The 24,098-nt window shown below is 35.4% G+C and overlaps 1 protein-coding gene across 1 annotated transcript; it reads right to left on the bottom strand.

The window, feature by feature from the left end:
* Nucleotides 1-6,991: 6,991 nt before the first annotated feature.
* On the bottom strand, nt 6,992-23,812 carry LOC132557487 (cyclin-dependent kinase 11B-like). Its single transcript, XM_060221981.1, has 17 exons — nt 23,795-23,812; nt 21,739-21,921; nt 20,773-20,930; nt 20,100-20,271; nt 19,708-19,823; nt 19,136-19,270; nt 18,589-18,792; nt 17,997-18,089; nt 16,984-17,250; nt 16,072-16,193; nt 15,669-15,774; nt 15,080-15,201; nt 13,913-14,020; nt 13,045-13,161; nt 12,536-12,684; nt 9,306-9,495; nt 6,992-8,588 (listed from the first exon to the last, which is right to left on the bottom strand). Exons 2-17 carry the CDS (start codon nt 21,915-21,917, stop codon nt 8,484-8,486), a joined length of 2,343 nt encoding a protein of 780 aa, XP_060077964.1. The 5' UTR covers nt 21,918-21,921; nt 23,795-23,812; the 3' UTR covers nt 6,992-8,483.
* Between the last annotated feature and the right edge of the window lie 286 nt (nt 23,813-24,098).

Genomic DNA, 24,098 nt, shown 5'->3' with positions numbered 1-24,098 from the left:
ATGTATATATAACGGAAACCTACCTACAGTTCAAAATCTAGATTAATAGACATTGTAAAAACTGAATCTGTGTGCGATGACTGTTACTGTACACGTGTATTACACATACTGAATTTCACGTAGTTGTGTAAAGATACAGTTATGGGAAAATATAGCAGAACATTGGAATGACGCCAGATTAGCTGTGGAAATCTAAAGAAATTCAAAACTGAACTGTACAAGGAATCGGAACGACCATTTTTAGGATATTTGCTTGTTTTTAATTGGATCTTCTACAATTTCTAAAAAAAAAAAAAAAATGAAAACAAAAAACTTATCAATTGCAAAAGAATTTTACAAACAATTTACCCTTCAAACGCTTAATTGTTGGTTGACAAGTTGGGTTTGACTACATTTGAGACACAGACTACAAACACAAACGTGCAGATCTACTGTTGAGTAGGAAGTTTGCTGTCACGAAGAACTGAGAGAACACACATCATAATCAGTATAACTGTCAATTTTGTTACCCTATATCGCCATAAAACGAGTCTAATCAATCAATCAATCAATCAATCAATCAATCAATCAATCAATCAATCAATCAATCAATCAATCAATCAATCAATTAACTTATCAATCAATCAATCAATCAACCAACCAATCAATCAATCAATCAATCAATCAATCATTCAACCAACCAATCAATCAATCAATCAATCAATCAATCTGTTTAGACACTGACATGTAATTTATATTAAGATACACATGAAGTGACTTACGAGTCACACGCCTTCTGTCCAAATACTGATGTTAGAAGTATCTGGTGACTTCAATTAAAAGTTGGTTACGGGTATATGGTGACTTAACTTGATACAGGTATATGGCGACTTAACTGGTGGATACAGGTATATGGTGACTTAACCGGATACAGGTATATGGTGACTTAACTGGATACGGGTATATGGTGACTTAACCGGATACAGGTATATGGTGACTTAACTGGATACGGGTATATGTTGACTTAACTGGATACAGGCATATGGTGACTTAACCGGATACAGGTATATCGTCACTTAACTGGATACAGGTATATGATGACTTGACCGGATACAGGTATATGGTCACTTAACCGGATACGGGTATATGGTGACTTAACTGGATACAGGCATATGGTGACTTAACCGGATACAGGTATATCGTCACTTAAACGGATACAGGTATATGGTGACTTAACTGGATACGGGTATATGTTGACTTAACTGGATACAGGCATATGGTGACTTAACCGGATACAGGTATATGGTGACTTAACCGGATACGGGTATATGGTGACTTAACTGGATACAGGCATATGGTGACTTAACCGGATACAGGTATATCGTCACTTAACCGGATACAGGTATATGGTGACTTAACCGGATTCAGGTATATCGTCACTTAACTGGATACAGGCATATGGTGACTTAACCGGATACAGGTATATCGTCACTTAACCGGATACAGGTATATCGTCACTTAACCGGATACACTCATATGGTGACTTAACTGGATACGAGTATATGGTGACTTAATTGGATACGGGCGTATGGTGACTTAACTGGATACAGGCATATGATACGGGTATATGGTGACTTTACTGGATACGGGTATATCGTCACTTAACCGGATACCGGTATACGGTGACCTAACTGGATACCGGTATATGAGCGGTGACTTAACGGTATGTGAAGGGTATATTCAGGTTAAGGATATATGGTTCGATACGGGTATATGGTTTATAAAGGCTATTTGGTATGGTAACGGTATGTACAGGTTAAAGGTATAATATGATGACGATGTATGGTGACTTAAGAATATATGATATTTAAAAGTGTACATGTCTTGTATGTTAACACCCATTCCAAAAGAATTTTGATCTTTTTGAAAGATATCTTTTGGGCAATTTTTGGATTTGGTGATTTACAAAGGATTACATTTGAAAATCCCCAGACAAATACACTAAAATTGAAAAAGTTAAAAACAGCAGAAAGGATCTTTTGACTTTCACGATAAAGTCAAATTACAGAGAAGTTCACATTATTCCTTGGAGACGTTGTAACCCATAGAAATATACGTGTGTGGTAATTAGGCTTACCCTTAGTGCCTCCGGTAAGTATCAGCTGGGAAGAGATGAATAATTCGACAAGGATAATCAGAGCACGGGGTGTAGCTGTCATAATTCAAATCACGTGACCCCATTAATAGGAAAGTTTTGACATTTCAGCCTGGCGAAAATAAGCATACGTGTATAGCAATGGTGCCTATTACAATTTATTTTCCGTGATTAGTTTTCATACACGAATACAGACAATTAACAGTACCCTTTATCAAACAATCCGACTGTTACACAGCGATTTCACCCATGTACTATTTTTGCGTGTATGTCACTTGTGTTACATACCATGAAGCGTTTTTCATTGGCTGCGCCATTTTGAAATTAACCGTGATGTCATGACAATGAATTACCACCACAAAATGGTTGCCGTAATTTTGTCTTCAGATTTGAACTTTAAAAGTTGTTAACATGTAATTTATCTGAGGTATACAAGATGTATATAGTATATAGTTTTTACTTGCTATATATGCAGGTAATTTAAAATTTTCATTTTACGTGAGATTTTACAAAACTTCTCTCGAGTTTTTTATTTTTACACGCCAAGGCTCGGAAAATTAAAAAAAAACATGATACGACTCATTTCATAAAATACCATGTGACATGAAAACTCATTTAACCTTCTATGTATGTAATTAAAATATTTTTAAGACATCATTTATTACTTAACAGCAGTCAACCCATTTGAAAATGAATTGTGACCAGTTCCTGTACGCGAGATACTTATATAGACCAAACCATATGGAATTCGACACATTCAACTGTGTTCGTCGTTTTTGCGGTCACGAAAAATATGAAAGCTAGCTTATCTTTTAAAATCTCATTTGGATGCCAAGACCTCTTTGTACACTAGGTTATACGATCCAAAACAACTTTGTTGACTGCCAGTGTTCCTTTATATTTTTGACACATTTTTGGGAGAGTATTGCAATAAAAAACCTACCGCCTTATTGCTCTGCGTAAAAAATTCCCAGATCTCAGTGTGGCCTAATACTTCAAAGAGTTGAGGAGTTGTGTTCATAAGACAGTTAACTGAAGAACAATGAAGTAATTACAACACCAGCCGTACGACGTGAACATCGTCATGCTTTGGTACTAATACTTCCGAATGAATTGGGTCTAATCGTCTGAAAGTAAAATGAAAAGGGCAATAACTCTGACAAACCCAAAGACGGCGATTATGTAACGAAACGGATCAAGATCACGACTATGTGATGTCGTATTTTGGAAGAATTGTATTAACAGGGCCAAACTAACTGACTGACTGAAAGATGGATGGAAATATAGCGCTCCTTCCTCTGCCGGTGTGTCATTTTTATATGTGAGCGTTTTCAGATGTGACAGGATTTGCCATTTTAATACATATAGCTGTCAAGCCGTATCGCATTCCCATATTTGATTTACAATTTGGTATAACTAGCTCCTTCTAATCTTACCCCTTTACCACACTTCCTCTTACTTCCTTTCTTCGTGTTAGCATACTGACTGGTATGTGCATATTTATGACTATTTTTCCCGTTAGAGGCTGCTACTAAAGAATTAATGTAAAATGGAGAGAGATTTACAGAAATTTGAAAGCTTGTCTCCTAACCCGGTTGCCGATTATTTATTTATACAATGTAGAGTTATTCTTGTATACAAATAAGTTTCCTGGTAAGTAATTTGTTAGATATGCACGGGAACTTGGGAGTGACCCTAAAAACGAGAAGGTTTAGCAAGACGCGTGATTTACTAGTATCTGAACCTAAGTGTGTAGTTAAATTGACGTCGTTAAAGGGTTTTTTTTCTACAAGAAGATTTTCAGCAATTAACTCACGTCAAAACCAATCACGGAGGGAGACGTACACGTGTTTCCAGTTTAGACTAACAATCAGCGTAGTGATGCGATTTTCCTCCGCGGTGGGCGAAGTGTCCTGTCTATATATCTCCGTGGAAAATGAGCTTCTCTCTCAGTTTGTTCGATTTTTGCATGTGTACCAAGGGGTTGGGGATTATATGAAAACGTCAGGGACTAGATTAGAACGCATGGCACACACATCACTGTTAGCTCAATGGTACTGACTTCGCGTGTTTTTTTGTGTCTATCTTTATAATTTCACTTGATAGTGACTTTGTACAATATTACACAGAATAGTTAATAGGTACGAACTCGCACGAACTTTGAAACATTTTCTCAACAAAATATCTCACTAATCTTTCTGACTCTAACACTGCAGTGGGAAGAACATCGCAAGCCATTTGTGCCTCTAAGTTTTACCGAGTCTTGGGTCATTTGAATAAGAGACGGAATCATATCACGCCCAAACAAGGAAACACACGAGATCTGTGTCGCTATGGTGGATACGTGGTATCGCAACATTCACCTGAAAACATAAATATGTACAATTATATAGTGATATTTCCCCCTAAAAGACGAGGGTTTTAAAGCTCTACACTGAAGTTTGACTAAATACCTTCATATAAGCAGTAAAAAATGTTTGTAAACTCGTACAACTAGACTTTACGTACAAATGAGTGTTCAGACCAAATTTGGACAACATTCTGCCATTCCCACTGAAGAAAGATGTCTAAGAATTTAATTCCTTTTCGAGCCCAACTCTAAGACCCCATGTGACCAAGACCAACCATTTATACAAACTTGGTTTCCTTTCCCATTAAAATGCTTCCAATCAAATTTGATCAAAATATCTTCGTCCAACCATAAAAGAAATACTCTGATCTTGATATTTAACCTTCTTGGACCCCGTCTCTCTATCCCTAATGAAGTTAGACTCGCCGTCTATACGATACTGATTGCTTATCACCCCAACGAATGTTTCAGACCAAAATTGGACAAAATCTTGTCATTCTACAGTAACAGAGGGATTACCAAGAATTTGCTAAGAATTCCATTTTGGACCCTTCCTCTCAGCTCCCAGGGAATCTTCATCTTCTGTGAACGGTTCCAGAAAATACGAGCGATATCGAGTGCATTGTTCTAGATATGGAGCAATAGAGTCCACCCCAACCTGGCAAGTTGGCCCTGCCCGTTCGCTCCATCCCTTGTACCATTTCGTATTCCCACAACCTCGGGTTGCTATATGTCCAACACGCCTGATATCCATTTCTCAGTCCCAGCTAGTAAGCTTAAACCAATATAGCACTTTTTGGCCCTGTCCCGCAGCCCTATAATTTGTACAGTTTTAAATCCCCGCCACCACGATATACTACCAGTTCGAAAAATGATGACCGGTATTTAGTTCATGGGAAGTTGTATAAACCATATCATAATCGAAAAGCCATGTATGACCTGCTCATCCATTTGACCAATTTTAGATCTTCACTCCCCTGAAAATGTCTTAGCAAATCTAAGTGTTACTCGGTGTGTAGTTCTAGAGAAGTTATTTAATGCAATATAGCCAAATCCCGCCCCCCTCTGTTTCAGACCAGAAGATTTAATACTTCAATTTAAAATCTATAGCTTCACCGTATGGTTAACGACAACTAATGTATTTCCGGCAGAAATCGGATTTTCTTGTCTTCAACATCTACAACAGAACGTAGCAACCATATGCTATGTATACACGAGTTTCCCTTTCCTTATCTTATCTCTAGCCACTGACTTCCTAATATCTCTCGAATGTGTCGGACTATAGAACATCAAACAAAAACGATACAAAATTCATGTACCACTGATAACGGGCACTAAGTCTTCACAAACATTTAATGTCTAAATTAATGACTTGTAGCAAGTTAAAGATTTGAAGGAGAAATTAAAGATTTGTAGGAGAAGTTAAAGATTTGTAGGAGAAGTTAACGATTGAAGGCGGAGTTTGGTCTAAAGAAATAAAAGATTGAAGACAGAGGTAAAGATTTGTAAGAGAATTGACGATTGAAGGTGGTGTTAAATGTTTTTAGAAGTTAACGATTGAAGGTGGTGTTAAATGTTTTTAGAAGTTAACGATTGAAGGTGGTGTTAAATGTTTTTAGAAGTTAACGATTGAAGGTGGTGTTAAATGTTTTTAGAAGTTAACGATTGAAGGTGGTGTTAAATGTTTTTAGAAGTTAACGATTGAAGGTGGTGCTAAATGTTTGTAGAAGTTAACGATTGAAGGTGGTGTTAAATGTTTTTAGAAGTTAACGATTAAAGGTGGTGTTAAATGTTTTTAGAAGTTAACGATTGAAGGTGGTGCTAAATGTTTGTAGAAGTTAACGATTGATGGCGGACTTAAAGATTTGTAGAAGTTAAAGATTGAATGTGGGTTAAACATTTGTAGAAGTTAAAGACTGAAGGAGGAGTGAGGTTTGTAGGAGAAATTAACGATTTAAGGCGGAGTTAAAGATTTGTAGAAGTTAAAGACTGAAGGAAGAGTGAGGTTTGTAGGAGAAATTAACGATTTAAGGCGGAGTTAAAGATTTGTAGAAGTTAAAGACTGAAGGAAGAGTGAGGTTTGTAGGAGAAATTAACGATTTAAGGCGGAGTTAAAGATTTGTAGAAGTTAAAGACTGAAGGAAGAGTGAGGTTTGTAGGAGAAATTAACGATTTAAGGCGGAGTTAAAGATTTGGAGGAGAAAATAAAGAGGACTGAAAGATTTGTTGTAGTGAAAAATTTAAGGTAGAGTTAATTTTTTTAGTAGTAGTTAGAGACTTGTGGAAGGAGTTAATGCAAGGAATGAAAGACTTGTATCTATTCTTATGTTGAATTTCCAAATTTCAGGAAAAACTATATCATATTTGTGAGAAGCAAGGCGTATCACTTGAACAACTACAGTTAGTGTAGCATTTTTGGGAATGAGACAAATCAAAACGGGAAAACTCCTTGTCTCAGGTGCTGTAATACTGCTGTATCAATCTTACTAAACAACAAACAAATAGAATTTCTATGTCTGACATTTTATTTCTCTGTATTTAAGAAAACATTATTGAAGTTTACAAAGAACCACTTTCTCATCATTCACTTTCAAGTCTCTCATATAATGTACAAAACAAATGGGTTGTGGGAAAAATTCCTAAATACTAGTAAATGCATTTTAGTTTGTCTGAGTTCACTTGTAAAGAAACACAATTCCATTCTGTCTTTAACTATAAGCTTTGGACTGTTAACTACATATATATATGTAGACCAATTTTCCAGACCTTGTTACGGGTTGGATTTCTGCTTCATTCCCGCTTCACTACAATAACTTTCCTAAACTGTGGACCAATCCAGCGACGTCGTTTTAAATGCTTTCTATCAGAATGTAAGTTACTTTTCAAGTTGTTATCGAAAACATTTTCAGAAATCACGCAATCACCTTTCCCTTAAAAAGTAAATAAAGAGGTGAATTAGTTGAAATACTTTGGTACCTAATTAGATTGAACACATCAGGATATGTCAAATCATCGTTTGACAGAATTCGCCAGAAAACCGCTGGTTGTTGTGAGACTATGACCTGTTTTGATTGCACGGATAAGAAATCTTGAGAAATCCATCTCAGATAATTTCCATTACTGTCAGAAGATACACAGAGACACCAAACCTAAATACATGGGAGATAATCAATATATAAACTCTACAAGTTAACAAACATGAATAATGATCTCTTCCATCCTCACGTACATACAATCACCACCCTCACAATTTTATATCAGTGTTTATGAGCAGTCATATTTTTCCCAGTTAAATAACATGTTGGAACCAGTGATAAATATGACAGTGATGTTGTAAATATCCGTTCCAGATGTAGAGACTGAGTTTGGGAATTTAGTACTTGAGATATACCTTACAAGTATTACTTGGCATGTGTAACATAACAAATTTTTTACCATGCTTTTGTTCCGAGATATTTGCTCCTGTGTAATCACATCCTGACCACATCAAAGCAAGATTTTAGAGGTCTTCATTATGGCACTTACAATGATGATTAATGAAAGTGATCACTCCTTATGAAGCAGAAAGATGTGTCAAAGTGTGGAGAGGATCTCTCAGTTTTCCACACCAACATGTTTCTAAGTCCTTGAAAATGAGAGACTATATACATGTAAATCTTATGCAGAATTTGAATATTTCTCCTCATCACTCATTTCTGAGTTTTCTGTTTTATCTAAAATTATTAATTAATTTCTGACATCCAAGATTTGTCTAAAGGGCAGTGTTTTGTAGCACCAATTTAAACCTGGTTTCACTGTATCCCTGTCCTTAACACAAGATGGATATGAACAAATTTTATTTGAGATCAAGCAATGCAATATCATATAGAATTTCCTATATGTATCCATGTATTTGTAAATTTTCCCCTTAGCAGTGCTGTAACATGATCACAATTTTCAGAGACTGGTCTGTATTCCTTCACTAGCTCTAGATGAGAAGGAAAATGTCCTGCTTCTTCTTTAAAACTTAAGGCTGAAACCCATTCCCACAGCGGAGGCTCCCTTAGCAGCATTGGTCAGGTGGAACCCTCTAGATGCTATCACTTTCTCCACATCTTCATCAGCCTAAAATCATACAGCAGTACATTCTAATGTTTGTAATGTATACTAATTACCTGAGTCAGCAAATAAAATCTCATATCTCTGTTAATTTTCATGGGTCAAAGATTTTCTTTTAAATGATGAAATTATATTTTACTTTTATAAAGTTAATGTACCGCGAACAGCAAAATATTATTTCCACAAAAGTAACAAGCTAGACAGTAGTTCACAAAGATAATGAAATCTACATGTCACATGATGATCTCCATGTCACAGGGGTGTGTAGTACAGGTCACATGACACTGTTGTACTCTACCAGGTTATCAGACAAAGGGAGCTAAATGTAAAATCTTTGCAAAATGCTTACCTCATACTGACAGAAAATTACAAGATAAGACAAACACTTAAAGACTCCTACTGTTTAGGAATATATCTTTATGTAGTACAATCATTTAGAAAATTTAAAATGTTCAGTGACCAAACACGTTATACACCAGATAAATGACCAGTAAAGTACCTGAACACCAAGGTGAACACAGGATTAAATTGAAGCCAGAAATATTAGTTCCACAGAAGAGTCATCCAATCATCACACATGAATTTTTTTGTGGTACATCAAAATTAATTTACATATGTACTTACCAAACCGGAGAAAATTTTTCACAATAATAACCTTCTGTTACTGGGAAAAGAGAACTATTGCATACGTGAAGTATTTATCTGGGGTCTAGAATCACATACCATGAGTTTGTTGTAGGCATTGCCACCTGATGGAGGTTTTGGAGAGTTCTGATGTTTCCGTGGCTGTTCACTCTTGGCTGGCCACGTTGGGAACATGGATGGATCAACTGGGAGTGGAGATTCTTTGAAGTAAGCGTGTGTGTTGGCTTCCTCCGCAGTAATACGTTTCTCTGGGTTATATGTAAGGAATCTAGAAGAAGAAGAAACAAGATCACCAAACCATTGATTAGTCACCCTCTAAATCAATCAGATTTCATATGTCACGGATTCCAGTCGTGGATTTCACTTCATAAATAGATGAACACTCCATTCCATTGTTCTGTTCTGTCTGAGGTATTATTTGTAATTTTCTATAGTACATAAATATCCCTGTATTTATCCTGTCATTAGCTCATGGTGCCAACATATTACTTCTTACCCTCAGAGTCTCGGAGTGGGCTTATTAAAGGACAATGAATCAATTTTTTCCCACAAAACAGGAACTTTATCAACGAGGCATTTAAAGGTGATAGTTTGTGACTTCAGAAACATCAACAGCATTACACCAAACCATCAAGAACATGTTCTTTCCACAAGGATGTTTTCTTTATAGAGGTTCAGCAAATGCAAAAGAAGTTTAGAATTTCATTTATCATAATTCACTGGACATCAATAGATGTTGACAAGCTTATAGCCAGTAAGGGGCTTATAGTTGGATAAAGACTTAAGCTTATCATTTCTGTGAAATTTACTCTCAGTTTTCACACTGATCACTAAAGTGGTTCCTATGAAATCTTAATAAGTGTTATTTCACACCAGCTAGAGACACAAACTGACAAATTCCTGTATATCTCTCACCTAACACAAGGTATAGAAATCTGAAAACAAGTACGCCTTGTATTTCACCTAACACAAGGTATAGAAATCTGAAAACAAGCACGCCCTGTATCTCACCTAACACGAGGTATAGAAATCTGAAAACAAGATAGCCCTGTATCTCACCTTACACAAGGTATAGAAATCTGAAAACAAGATAGCCCTGTATCTCACCTAACACAAGGTATAGAAATCTGAAAACAAACATGCCTTGTATCTCACCTAACACAAGGTATAGAAATCTGAAAACAAACACGCCTTGTATCTCACCTAACACAAGGTATAGAAATCTGAAAACAAACATGCCTTGTATCTCACCTAACACAAGGTATAGAAATCTGAAAACAAACATGCCTTGTATCTCACCTAACACGAGGTATAGAAATCTGAAAACAAACACGCCTTGTATCTCACCTAACACGAGGTATAGAAATCTGAAAACAAACACGCCTTGTATCTCACCTAACACCAGGTATAGAAATCTGAAAACAAACACGCCTTGTATCTCACCTAACACCAGGTATAGAAATCTGAAAACAAACATGCCTTGTATCTCACCTAACACGAGGTACAGAAATCTGAAAACAAACACGCCCTGTATCTCACCTAACACAAGGTATAGAAATCTGAAAACAAGCACGCCTTGTATCTCACCTAACACGAGGTATAGAAATCTGAAAACAAGCACGCCTTGTATCTCACCTAACACGAGGTACAGAAATCTGAAAACAAACACGCCTTGTATCTCACCTAACACAAGGTATAGAAATCTGAAAACAAGCACGCCCTGTATCTCACCTAACACAGGTATTGAAATCTGAAAACAAGCACGCCCTGTATCTCACCTAACACGAGGTATTGAAATCTGAAAACAAGCACGCCCTGTATCTCACCTAAAACAAGCACGCCCTGTATCTCACCTAACACAGGTAAAAACAAGCACGCCTTGTATCACGCCTTGTATCTCACCTAACACGAGGTATAGAAATCTGACGCCTTGTATCTCACCTAACACGAGGTATAGAAATCCGCAAGCGCCTTGTATCTCACCTAACACAGGTATTGAAATCTGAAAACAAGCACGCCCTGTATCTCACCTAACACGAGGTATTGAAATCTGAAAACAAGCACGCCCTGTATCTCACCTAACACGAGGTATAGAAATCTGAAAACAAGCACGCCCTGTATCTCACCTAACACAGGTATTGAAATCTGAAAACAAGCACGCCTTGTATCTCACCTAACACGAGGTATAGAAATCCGAAAAAAGCACGCCCTGTATCTCGCCTAACACGAGGTATAGAAATCTGAAAACAAGTATGCCCTGTATCTCACCTAACACGAGGTACAGAAATCTGAAAACAAGCACGCCTTGTATCTCACCTAACACGAGGTATAGAAATCTGAAAACAAGTACGCCTTGTATCTCACCTAACACGAGGTACAGAAATCTGAAAACAAGTACGCCTTGTATCTCACCTAACACGAGGTACAGAAATCTGAAAACAAGTACGCCTTGTATCTCACCTACCACGAGGTATAGAAATCTGAAAACAAGCACGCCTTGTATCTCACCTAACACGAGGTATAGAAATCTGAAAACAAGCACGCCTTGTATCTCACCTAACACGAGGTATAGAAATCTGAAAACAAGCACGCCCTGTATCTCACCTAACACGAGGTACCGAAATCTGAAAACAAGCATGCCCTGTATCTCACCTAACACGAGGTACAGAAATCTGAAAACAAGTACGCCTTGTATCTCACCTAACACGAGGTACAGAAATCTGAAAACAAGCATGCCCTGTATCTCACCTAACACGAGGTACAGAAATCTGAAAACAAGTACGCCTTGTATCTCACCTAACATGAGGTACAGAAATCTGAAAACAAGCTACCCTGTATCTCACCTAACACGAGGTATAGAAATCTGAAAACAAGGACGTCTTGTATCTCACCTAACATCAGGTATAGAAATCTGAAAACAAGTATGCCCTGTATCTCACCTAACACAAGGTATAGAAATCTGAAAACAAACACGCCTTGTATCTCACCTAACACGAGGTACAGAAATCATACTCATTTTAACAAGCCCTTTACCTAAGTATGCTACAGACCAAATATCTATAGAATACAAACTTTGTGTGAGCCTCTTTTAACTTGTTAAAAGAAAACATTTGACAAGACATTATGCAGGTAAGATAAAGATATTGATATACAAAAGTGAATTTTGTAATTTTTTTTTCTTTCCTACTGATGAAACTTCATTGTTTAAAAAAAATAATGAGACTGATCATACACAACTATTTAGCAGATCAAATCCTACATCTGTGAAATAGGAGCCAAATTTCTATAATGAGAATGATCATACACACCTATTTAGCAGATCAAATCCTACATCTGTGAAGTAGGAGCCAAATTTCTGTCGTATTGTGTTGTAGGGATAATCTGTAAATGTACACTTCTTCATTCCAGGTAACTCACTCACACCTGGCCAGATTTTCTCGTTAGGGGTTCCCAGGTCCTGAAACACATGAACCTTCCTTGTATTGTTTTGTAAGTATTTGAAACTATACATCAAAATCACTTTACATACAGACAATGCATGACTTGTTACTGATAAACAGTAAATGACACAAATATAGGATTATTTTAGAAATGATGAATGGCGTTATATGGACCACTTTGAAGCATTAAATGATCAGTGAAAGCTATCCTCATAGATCTGTGATATACAGGTATTTGTAAGTAATTAGATGATCTGTTACATGCTGAAATTCAAATTTGATTTGAAAGTGTAAAAAATAAATAATGTGACAGACACAGAGGAACACAATATTTAATCTGGTGCAAACAAAACCCTTTTTATCATAAAGTACCTTACCTTGAATATTCTATTCAATTCATCAATCTCCGACTTCCCTGGCCAAAGCGCTTTCATCATCAGGAACTCGGCAAATATACAACCCACAGACCACATGTCTATCGCAGTAGCATATTCCTGTAACATAACAAAACTCTTGTTACACTGACACCTCCTGTTGAAAATGTAGGGTTTATAAAGAGGGTCTACAGTTATAGGGAGGGTAATATGTAAATGGAGGATGGACACTGTGAATTCAACATTTATCTATAAATATATCTATATATAGATATATAATCTTTATGTATTTGATGTATTCTGAATTACTGGGAATCATTTTATGACATATTTTTTGCTAGCATCTCATTTTCCCTGTTTCTGTCATGAGATTGTACAGCTAAGGAAAATAGGACAATGTTGTAGATTTGGCATAAACAGTTAAGTTACCTGGTATAACAATACTTTACACAGCCATGTTATCTGATATTACAAGAATTAACTAATCTCAAGTTACCTTCCATATTAAGGATATTTTGTAATTGCTGATGAACTGTAAATCAGTTTGATTTCGGGAACACTTTATTTTGCGAACTTATGCAAATGCATGATTTTGCACACAGTGATATAAGATATAAGACTCTGATATCGGTAACTGAATCAGCATGGGTGTCATCAAAAATTATTTCTGGACAAATGATTGTAAGGAATTTGGTATCACATGTTGACATCCATTTTGCCAGTGCTGTTAATTACCTCAGATTTGAATACACTTGTACCCATTCAACTCTTATATCAATATCATGAATTAATTATTCTCTATCACACTTTTATTTTTTAGTTTTAGTTATTGTTCATTCGTTATTGAGTTTGTGAAATTAACAACACCTACCTTACAGCCCAGTAAAAGTTCAGGTGCTCTGTACCAGAGTGTAACAACTATAGGTGTGTATTGTTTCAGTGGAGAACCATACTCTCTGGCCAGTCCAAAGTCCCCAATCTATAATCCATTAATGACACAAAATGATATTAATTCCACTTAGTAATTGAGTCTAGTCAATCACATCATACATTAGTTACTTTGAGAATGCTGATGTTCCACATTCTTTTCCAAGCAAAATCACATTTTCTTGAGCAAAACTTTGTAAAAGTCAAGTGTCACTTACTTTACTAAAGGACTAAATGGTTAGATATTCATTTCATAACTGATAAAAAGCATTATAACATTTAAATATCTGTTAAAAATTGTGTACTTCCTGATGATTATAATAATTTCAAGTTTGCATAATTATTTTATTAACAATGTCGAAAAGAAAACTAAAACAGGAGCAATCCAACACTAATTCATATCATTCGGAGAGTGTAAACAATGTCTTAGCGCATGCAATTTTAGATTCAGATAAATTCTAATTATCTTATTACGCTCTGTCACACGTAAAGTATGAAACAAGAAGTCATTTTAGAAACTAAGAATTGAAACATGGCTGGCAAATTAAGTTTTGGCTAATGACATAATTACACATAGTAAGAAATCACATCAAAATGGCGGGTTAAAACAACACACTAAAAGTCACATGTAAACTCTCTGTCACAAGTCATGTGTACAGTCCGAAAGGTTACGTGATGAACTAGAGAATAGGTTCATTCTGATCCTAACTACAGACTGATAAGCACCACCACTACATTACAACAAAATTTGACTGCCTGCTGTTGGAGATCTTACTACACTCGGTGACACTAGTGCCCTTGAATAGGAGAATATCAGTAAGACATGGATGTTCACACTCCTATACATACAAGTATCATATTTTGCTGAATTTTCAGAAATTGTCAAATGTGACCATTTACCCTCTAACGTTAGATAATGACCATCTCAAAATAAAATGTAGATGATGTTACAGTAATATGGGGTTAATATGACTTAAATCTGTTGAGGGATTCTCAAGATATAACACTTATTCAGAATAAGATGCACCACGACAGGACAGAATAGATTGGATGGATGGGAAACTTTGTCAAAAAACAAAGAATTTGTTTAGAATATTTAGAAGGTACCTACCTTGAGGATGCCTTTATGACTCAGAAGGAGGTTGGAGGTCTTGAGGTCCCGATGTATGATCCAGTTGTCATGGAGATGATCCACCCCACACAGAAGCTGTTTCAGCAAAGTCTTCACCTCACCTGATATATCGAAAATATCATCTTATTGTGGGATATCTACGAAATTTCAACACAAACCAATGCAAGATACTGCAAGGGGAATAATCAGGAAAAGAAAATTTGTCTCTTTTACTGAATTTGAAATTCAAGAAATATTGAAACAGTTTGCATGTCTAAGGAGTCTCACTAAATAGCAGTATCATTATCTTTGACAGGAAGAAAGACTGACAATGGAAGACCTTTGATAAGTAAGATGATAATAAATAAATCGAGCGTCTTTCACGAGATTATGATCTGTCTTTCACAGATCAGAACTAAAATGTTGACAATCTAGCAATCAAAAATGTATTAGAATGTGAAGAAACAGAATCTGAGTTAAACTTATTATTTGTTGAAAAACCAGAATGTTCTATGACATGCCCCTGTTAAAACTGACCTTGGATTTACATCCAACATGTAACATGTTAATAGAACAAGCCCAAACTCACCCACTAGGAATGGCTGCTTCATAGTCTCCATCAGGCTTTTTAGATCATGTTCAACATAATCCATGACTAAGTATATTTTATCAATATTGCTACCAACCACAATTTCCTGTAAACACAAAAAGTTCTATTAACAACCTCTATTCTCTTTCTTCTTAGTCCTGTTTGGTGTAACGGGTATGTAGGAAGGAATCGTTTCTACTGCATACAGGATTTCTAATTCGACAATACCAAGATAGTTATAACTTCACATAATTTTTTTTAAGAGTCAGTGCTTTTTGAAATAATAAATACATCAAGTGATGATTGAGTGATGACAATGATTCAGGCCGTGCCCACCAGGACATGACAGACAAGGTTATACCAACAGTGGATAATTATTCTTCCTCTTATTCATCATCCTCACCCTGACAGTAACAATGTTTTGGTGTTGAGCCTTCAGCAAAGTGTTGATCTCTCGTAGACTAGTGATGGGAAAGCCTTCCTTCTCTTTTTCCATCTTCAGTCGCTTCAATGCCACAATTTCATCTACAAGAAATAGACAACCAATTAATCTCAGCTGTCAAATCTAAAATTATATTAAAGTTATCACTTTTTCCCAATTGTATGGAAAATATGTTACAATTTACTTAATAAATAAATTACTAGAAATGAATTGCTCACCTAACATGAAGTACATCTGCACATTATGTACATCAAATGAATTCTTTTTAATAATTGGGAACAAGATATCTTTTCCCTTCTTTCCTCTGTTTTTGCTTTTAATAATATCAAATTTTAAATCAATCTTCAAAAGTAGTTAAAATGATTTGTCAAATTCAAGATGGCCACCTCTTAACCACTTTGTTTTGTTTTCTGATCAGTCACAAAATCGAATGGGCACGTTTAGGGAGAAAAGGTAGTGATATGAGAAATGTTTAAGAATGGACAGAAGAAAAGTGATTTGAACAGCCCACCATCTGGTGATGGTCATGAAGCATGCAGTGTGCCATGGGAATTATGTCCTTAGCCTAAGCCCAATGCTGGATAAAATACTGTCAAAGCTATTTATTCATCTAGAAAATATCTACTTTTCGAAGTACAATTTCACCGAAGCCACATTCAAAGAAAAGTCATTTTCAGATATTTTCACTTTTGTATGATATTGACACTTATCCTTTAATATCAAACTTTCTGCTTTATCAATTTATATCTCATGATCAAAATAAAATTGATTTTGGAAAATTAAATTGAAATTGTATTCAGAAAGTTTTACTACTACACAAGGGATATTATTGTCTTTAGGGTTGATACTGTAACTTTTAAATGATTGTATAACCTGTTTTTTTGTCACGTGCTCTATACACAACACCGTAAGTTCCTTCTTCAATGCGATTGAGACAGTGAAACTCTTCAACATTACGACATCCCTGTATTGCTGGGAGGTATGGTGGAAGATCTGGTGCCAGTTCTACAGGAGACTGTGGAGGTGTATCCTGTAGGTACATTCGTTCGTCCTGATGTTCTGACACTTGCATTGAAGAGGCTGCACTTTCTGGCTCTGATTCTTCTTCATCGTCATCATCAAATATCGACCTTAAATTTTCTATAACAAAATGAAAAAAGAATGAAGAAATTTTCCATATGCCATAATATAAAGGATGAACTTAAGTCCTGTTAAAGCTATTCAACCAATTACTGTACTATTTAATACAATCTGTCAGGCAAGTCACATGTAAAAAAATCTATTTCAATATTCATATAGTATTTTTGTGAAAAATCCTTTCCCACTACTCTGAAATGATTTATCTATGCACTTAAATACCCATAATACTCTGTTATTGTGATTTTGGTGTTATTTTGTATGTACACATATATAGTATACACAAAATATAACAGCCATCATAAAAAATCTTTTTTAATCATTTCAGAAGTATGTTGACTTGATAAAAGTATTCAAATGCACAGTTGTATTGGTGATGAAGAAACATAGATATTAATTTGGTGAAAATATTTGTCAAACTAAACATCAGGTGAAAGAAAAACTAGGTCTGCATCTGATGTATCCAAGATCTTCTAGGTGTCACAATAATTTATATATGAAGAGTATCGTATTGAACACCCTTGGTTCATGAAAATGTATTTGATGATAGTGAGATAAAAGTGGATTCTAACAGTCAGTTTTTAAGCTTTTGCCTAATGTAGTCTGAGAATAGGATCAAGAAGATTATTTTTACAAAGTTTGACATTATTCATAGTTCACATCTAATTGGCATACATTGATCTGACCATTCTAACCATTGTAATCAAAATACATCTATCAGAAATGTCAAAGGGAGATAACTCTCGAACCATTAGAAGGATCCTGATGGTGTGAATCTTCTTCCATGTCACTGTGTTTTTGGTGGCTGTCGTCACTTCCAATGTTAGAGTTACTGCCACTTCCTGAAGGAAATCAAAACCTTTTCAGATTAAATCAGGTTAAATTTTATGGGAAGCAATGGAAGAATGACCTTCCTTCCGCTATAAATTTTTTGGGAAAATTCAGAGTTTGTTGTCTGAATTTTACAAAACCACTTCTCTATCCTTTACCCTTGATTTCTTCCTTGAAATATATGTAACAAAAATTGTGAATTAAGTATTTTGATAGAAGTGAAATTTAAAAAGCTACAAAATGCAAAATTTGAGACTTCTAAATTCTTCTCCAAAAATCATCAAACTGACAGTTGACAAGTAGTTGTGAAATAAGATTTCTAACATCGTTACAGGGGATAAAACAGAATACTAATATCATTAAAATCGAAATTCACAGTTCTATTTTTGGTAATTTTTTTTCATAACCCTTATGATAAAAAAGAACCTCATTTGGAATAATGTATTTTTTCTGTATTCATAGTCATAACTTACTAACTACATTTTTTATTTGGCCCTTTAAAGCTTCTACCTGACTCAGAATCCGAATCACTATCCTCCTCCTCGACTGACACATCAGATTCCCCACTGTGGATATCACTGGCCTCAGCATGCTCCTCATGTGACACATGATCTTCCTCTTCCTCCTCTTCTTCCTCCTCCTCTTCTTCTGACTCCTCCACTACATGTGGGTAATCTTCTTCAGGTGTGTGTGGACCACGAGGCCTTGAACGTTCTAAATTTATACATCATAAAAAGTTTTCACTTCATTACAAGAAAAATTGGTTAAGCATTACTTCTTTTAAAATTCTTTATTTTAAGAACTACTATTCAACATTATAATTACCTTTCCAACATTACAAGAATTTGGATTCGTATACGCTGCATTACCTCTTTCTATCTAACACCATAACTATAAATGCTATTGACACAAAATACAAGTAAATATCAGAACATGGCCATTAAAGAATTTCTTTCTGCACCCACTACATTCCATTCTAGTTTCTCCTTTTACTTTATTGTTCTAAACAATATTCCCAAAGTTGCAACTCCCCCTGAATCCATTTTAATAATTTTACCTGGTTCTGGAGATTTTACACGATGGCGGGATTTTTTGTCTCTGTGCGAGTCAATAGCAAACTGTCTTTCTCGACTTCGACTCCTTGCTCGGGACTGTTTGGCTGTTTTCTTTTCTTTCTCTCGCCTATATAGAGCTTTAAAAAATAATTTCAAAACAATATTTTTAAACTGAGGAGTTAAAATCTAATTGATTCTTTAATCCTATAGGTACCTGAAAACAAGACAAGCTTTCGTCTGACTCTAGACAACTCTGTTAGCATTAGATTATTATGAGGTGATGTAGGCAAGAAGCTATTATTTGTGACCTGCATCACTTGTGGGCCGACATATTTAAATCTATATATATGACTCATGAATGAATACTGTTTGCATTTGAAAGCATTTATGTTAGATAATAACTATTCCAGAGATGTAAATATCAAATGTGTGACTGATTTTTTCCCTGGGCATGAGAAAGAGCAGAAATCATTGGGTGATTTCTTTTTCCTGGAGAAAACTCATTGACAGGGATGTCAGAATAAACTAATAAACCTGCATTAAAGAAAAATCCTTTTGATATAAGAATGCATACCTTCTGCCCTTGCTTTTTCTCGTTCCTCCTCTCTGCGTTTTCTTCTTTCTATCTCCCGTGTTTCTCTCATCCTTCTCTCCCTTTCCTTTTCTCGCTCTATTCTTTCTAGTCGTTCTCTGCAAAAAGTTTTAATAAGAGATGAAAAGAAAATAAAGGTCACATGCACATCTACGTCGAGAAAGACAGAAACACAGAGATAGAGTAAAATAAGAGATGAGCGGTGCAAAAGTCACATGCACATCTACGTCGAGAAAGACAGAAACACTGAGATAGGGTAAAATAAGAGATGAGCGGTGCAAAAGTCACATGCACATCTACGTTGAGAAAGACAGAAATAAACACAGAGACAGGGTGATTCCAGTACATCCCTCCAATTTTGATGAAACAATTACCTCTCCATACGAGATTTTTCCCTCTTCTCTTCCTCCTTGGCACGGCGATCTCGTTCCCTCTCCTTTGTTTCACGGTAATTATCCCGGACATCTCTAGGTTCTCGTTCCCTCACATCTTGCTTCCTGGATCGTTGAGACTCCCGACCGTAACCGTGGCCACTGCGTGAAGACCCTGTAAGTACAAATATTGTTTTGTAATGAGTTATCAAATATCATTAGAAAATCTAGCCTCTCATCTGTGTGGTTCAGCTTATCTCAGCAACATAGATTTTTTACATCAAAATTTTGAAAAGACCACTATTTGTAATCACGCTACCATCATATAACATCTTAAATCTCAACACACACACACTTCATGGATTATTAATGATGGCATGATATATGCATTTCATATCAATTTCCAAAGTTTTACAATCAGATAGTGTTTGATAAAAGCCATCAATCACCTCTATGTGATGTAGACAGAGATATCCTAACCCCCAGGATAATACTTTTAGAATAAATCACATGGCAAAGACTCATACTACAACAGTAGACATATTGCCCTGGTGTTGGGATATCTCTGTTCACATCTGTAGGAAGTGAAGGATTCTATTACCCATAATCTTTCATATCAAAATTTCATTACATGTACAAAGTTGAAGTTCTGGAAGATGAAAAAAGGGTCACTTACGATCTTTGTCTCTTGGCTGTCGATCGCTCTTGTCTCTTGACTGTGTATGTCTTTCTTTGTCACGACGGCGCTCATCTTTATGTTTGTGTTTCCGTTCTTTTCGTCCAGCCTGTATTTGTGGGGGTTTTATGTCTAGTCCAACCTCATCTTCAATTCTACTACAAAATTCAATTATTTATCTGTGATTTGGATGTACTTGATTAGACAAATACAATTTCTGATAATACCAAAATTTACATCCAACCTGTTGTTTCCTAACAGTAGATTGTTGAAAGAAAAACATGCAAACAGATAATTTAATCAGCCAGCTTTCAGTGGAAGAATTCATGTATATATATCACAAATTTTAAGTGTCACCTACACCTTTTGAACAGGGCTCAGAAAATTTTAAGAGACCAAAAAATCTAACCAAGGGTTGGTCTAGAAAGATCAGAACAATTCAACATTCAATTCAACAGAGTATAAAGAATAAAATTCTCCTAAGTAATCTGGAAAATTTATCAGTGAGGAGAAGGGAAATTTTATTTAGAAAATGGGGAATATTTGTTTATTTCTGAGGAGCAGAAACTACCCATCAACGGAAACAAAATGCACCTAGATTGGGCCCAGCACAAAATGAACCTAGATTGGGCCCAGCACAAAATGAAATAGCTCTATAACATTGATAGTTGTCAGTTTGGCTTATGTTTACTGTCAGAATTCAAGTCAGCCATCTTCATAAAAATTCAAAATACATGTACTCTAATAGGACTTCAAATGGAGAACCTCACTAAGTTGTCTGAGAAAAAGATAGATTGATCCTGACCTTTCATTTTTGACAAAAAAAAAGGAGGATATTGTCAATAATTTCGGAATGAAAGTACATGTAAAGTAACTACAAATCTACATAGATGGCTAACTACTTTAATGTTCCTATCTGTTGATGGACTGAAAATTTGGTCACTTTACACATGTACAGATACCTACTTGTCTTTGCTGGTATGTGCAACATCTTCATCGTCATCTTCGTCATCATCTAAAGCCTCACGAGATTGTGGTGATAGGGACAGCTGACTATCAGGGTCATCATCCTGCTCTCTGTAATCTGGACTTGGGGCCAGTTCACCCTGCTCATACGGGCTACTGTCGTCTTCAACATCAGACATAGCCCTATTGAAATGTTTAAAAAACATTAATAATTTTCTGTAAAACACATTTATTTGCTTTGAATACAAAAAGTTCCCCCAATCTTGTCATGATGTTATATGCAGGTTAGGAACCCCTTTACTTTAAATACAAGATCCTAGGATGCACTAAACTATAAGACATGGAAAACCTCAGAAAAATCAGGAACAGGTGATCATGACCGAGTAGATCTATTTTTAGAATGTTCTCAACAGTAAAATGGTTGGTCTAAATGTGTTTTATTAATTATCTATGAGGCTATGAATGTGAAGACAGAAAATACATATCCAGTTACATTGATACAAAATGTGTGAAAATATGATTGGGGATCTACAGAATATACATTTATATATAAAAATAAGGTAATTAGCTTAGAACTCTGTTCCATATGTATAAGAAATAAAAACAGTAATTTCAATTGGCACCATACTTATGTAACATTCATGATGTTGATACAAGACAACTATATATTTAGTTAAGACTCTGCCAAATGACTTGAAACTAGTCTGTGGTCAAATAAGTGACATGCCATTACAATTAAGATCCTGAAGAAATGTAATTTTATTAAAATGAAATGTACATTTTCTATAAATATCCTTTAAAAGAAAATGTTAAAAAAACATGTCAATAAAATGGAAGTAAATATGCCAGAAAATGTAAACATCTTGTCATTTTGTTAAGTAATAATCCTCACTCTGAGGTTATATGAAGAATGTATCCATTAATAAAACTGTCATATTAGAAAGGAGTAAAAAGGATGCAGTAATAACCTAATATACTTATTTCATTAAACTGTGTTGTATGTTTTTGATATAATGCTATCAAATTGCTGATGTAATTAGAATTGTTATTGTAAGAATACAATTGAGATGACAGACCCTGGCTTTGAGACGATGCTTATGACTCGAGTTTAAATTGTTGGATTTATGTCTGATAGACCCTTCATATTTATGAGTTGACTTCTGAAATTGCTAAATATAAGCGATTATTAATAGAACATCCTGAATATATATTTATTCTGTCCACTCCTTTGTAGCCATTAAATAAGTAACTCCTCTGTACAAGCCCTTGTGAATGGATCCACCATGAACCATTGTTTCCCACGATTTATTTGTTGAGATTTAAGTACGTAAATCTGAAATACACTGGTATAGCCCACTGATAAATCTAGGTGCGAGTTCCTAATCCTGTACTCATACAATTTGGATGGGATTTAAAGAATTCTTGAAAATACTTAATATGACGTTTTGGAATCCATTGTTGTTAGCAAGAAATCTGAAAAGGATAAACTAGTTGGACAACTGATATTATTTGGCATAGTAATATTGTGATGAACATTAACGACCGTATACTGTATATTTTTCATCGTTGTACCCCCAATTCATATGTTCATTATATATTCCGATTGCCTGGAAATTATCTGCATCAGTCCCATCGAGTTGTTTGCTGATATACAGTTAGTCTATTTTTTGCTATGATTTTTGGGATTCAAATTTTGAGTCCTGACCTTATACTTTTTCTGTAGGATTCAATCAGATCTTAAGAACCCACAATAACTCTTTGTAATCGAGTAAGTGAAAATTTTGGAAATACGCTATATAATCAGAAAGAAAGGAAAATAAAAATAAACAAAAACAAAATAATTTACACTGCCGAACGATTGTAATACACGTAAATCTAACAAGTCTCCGGATCACTACCGCCAGTACCGGCTGTTTGTGTGAAACCAAAATCATTTACTGATCGGAATATTTGTAACCAAACTCTGCCTCAGTTATTTAGTACATATGACACATGCCTAATGTATGAATCAAATATGTAGGATATCTGAAATCATACATCAATTTTCTTGACTTACCTTCTTGACAAAGCCCCCAAAACACGATAAAACGTTTTTTGTAATTTACGCAAAAGAGTGTGACTCAAGGGAGACAATAAAGTTTCCTACCACGAGTCGTCGTTCCTTACACTCGCTAAGCACACAGTTTTTTTGGTATGGGTCAAACTGTATATTTGTTAAATGCCCGTATTGTCCGATATGACACCATATTGGTGAGTGTGGGGGAAATAGTATTCCTACTTTTACTGGTTAATGACAAATTTCATCATAAGGAAGATTATATCACGTGCGCTAGGAAGGAAAGGGAACAGAATTTATGCAA

The sequence above is a fragment of the Ylistrum balloti genome, unplaced genomic scaffold, assembly GCF_031769215.1.
Source record: "Ylistrum balloti isolate Yb309-2 unplaced genomic scaffold, AGI_CSIRO_Ybal_v1 Utg369656, whole genome shotgun sequence".
NCBI classification, from domain to species: Eukaryota; Metazoa; Mollusca; class Bivalvia; order Pectinida; family Pectinidae; genus Ylistrum; species Ylistrum balloti.
Note: the sequence above shows the minus strand (reverse complement) of the source record. Positions and strands in the feature narration are given on the sequence as shown.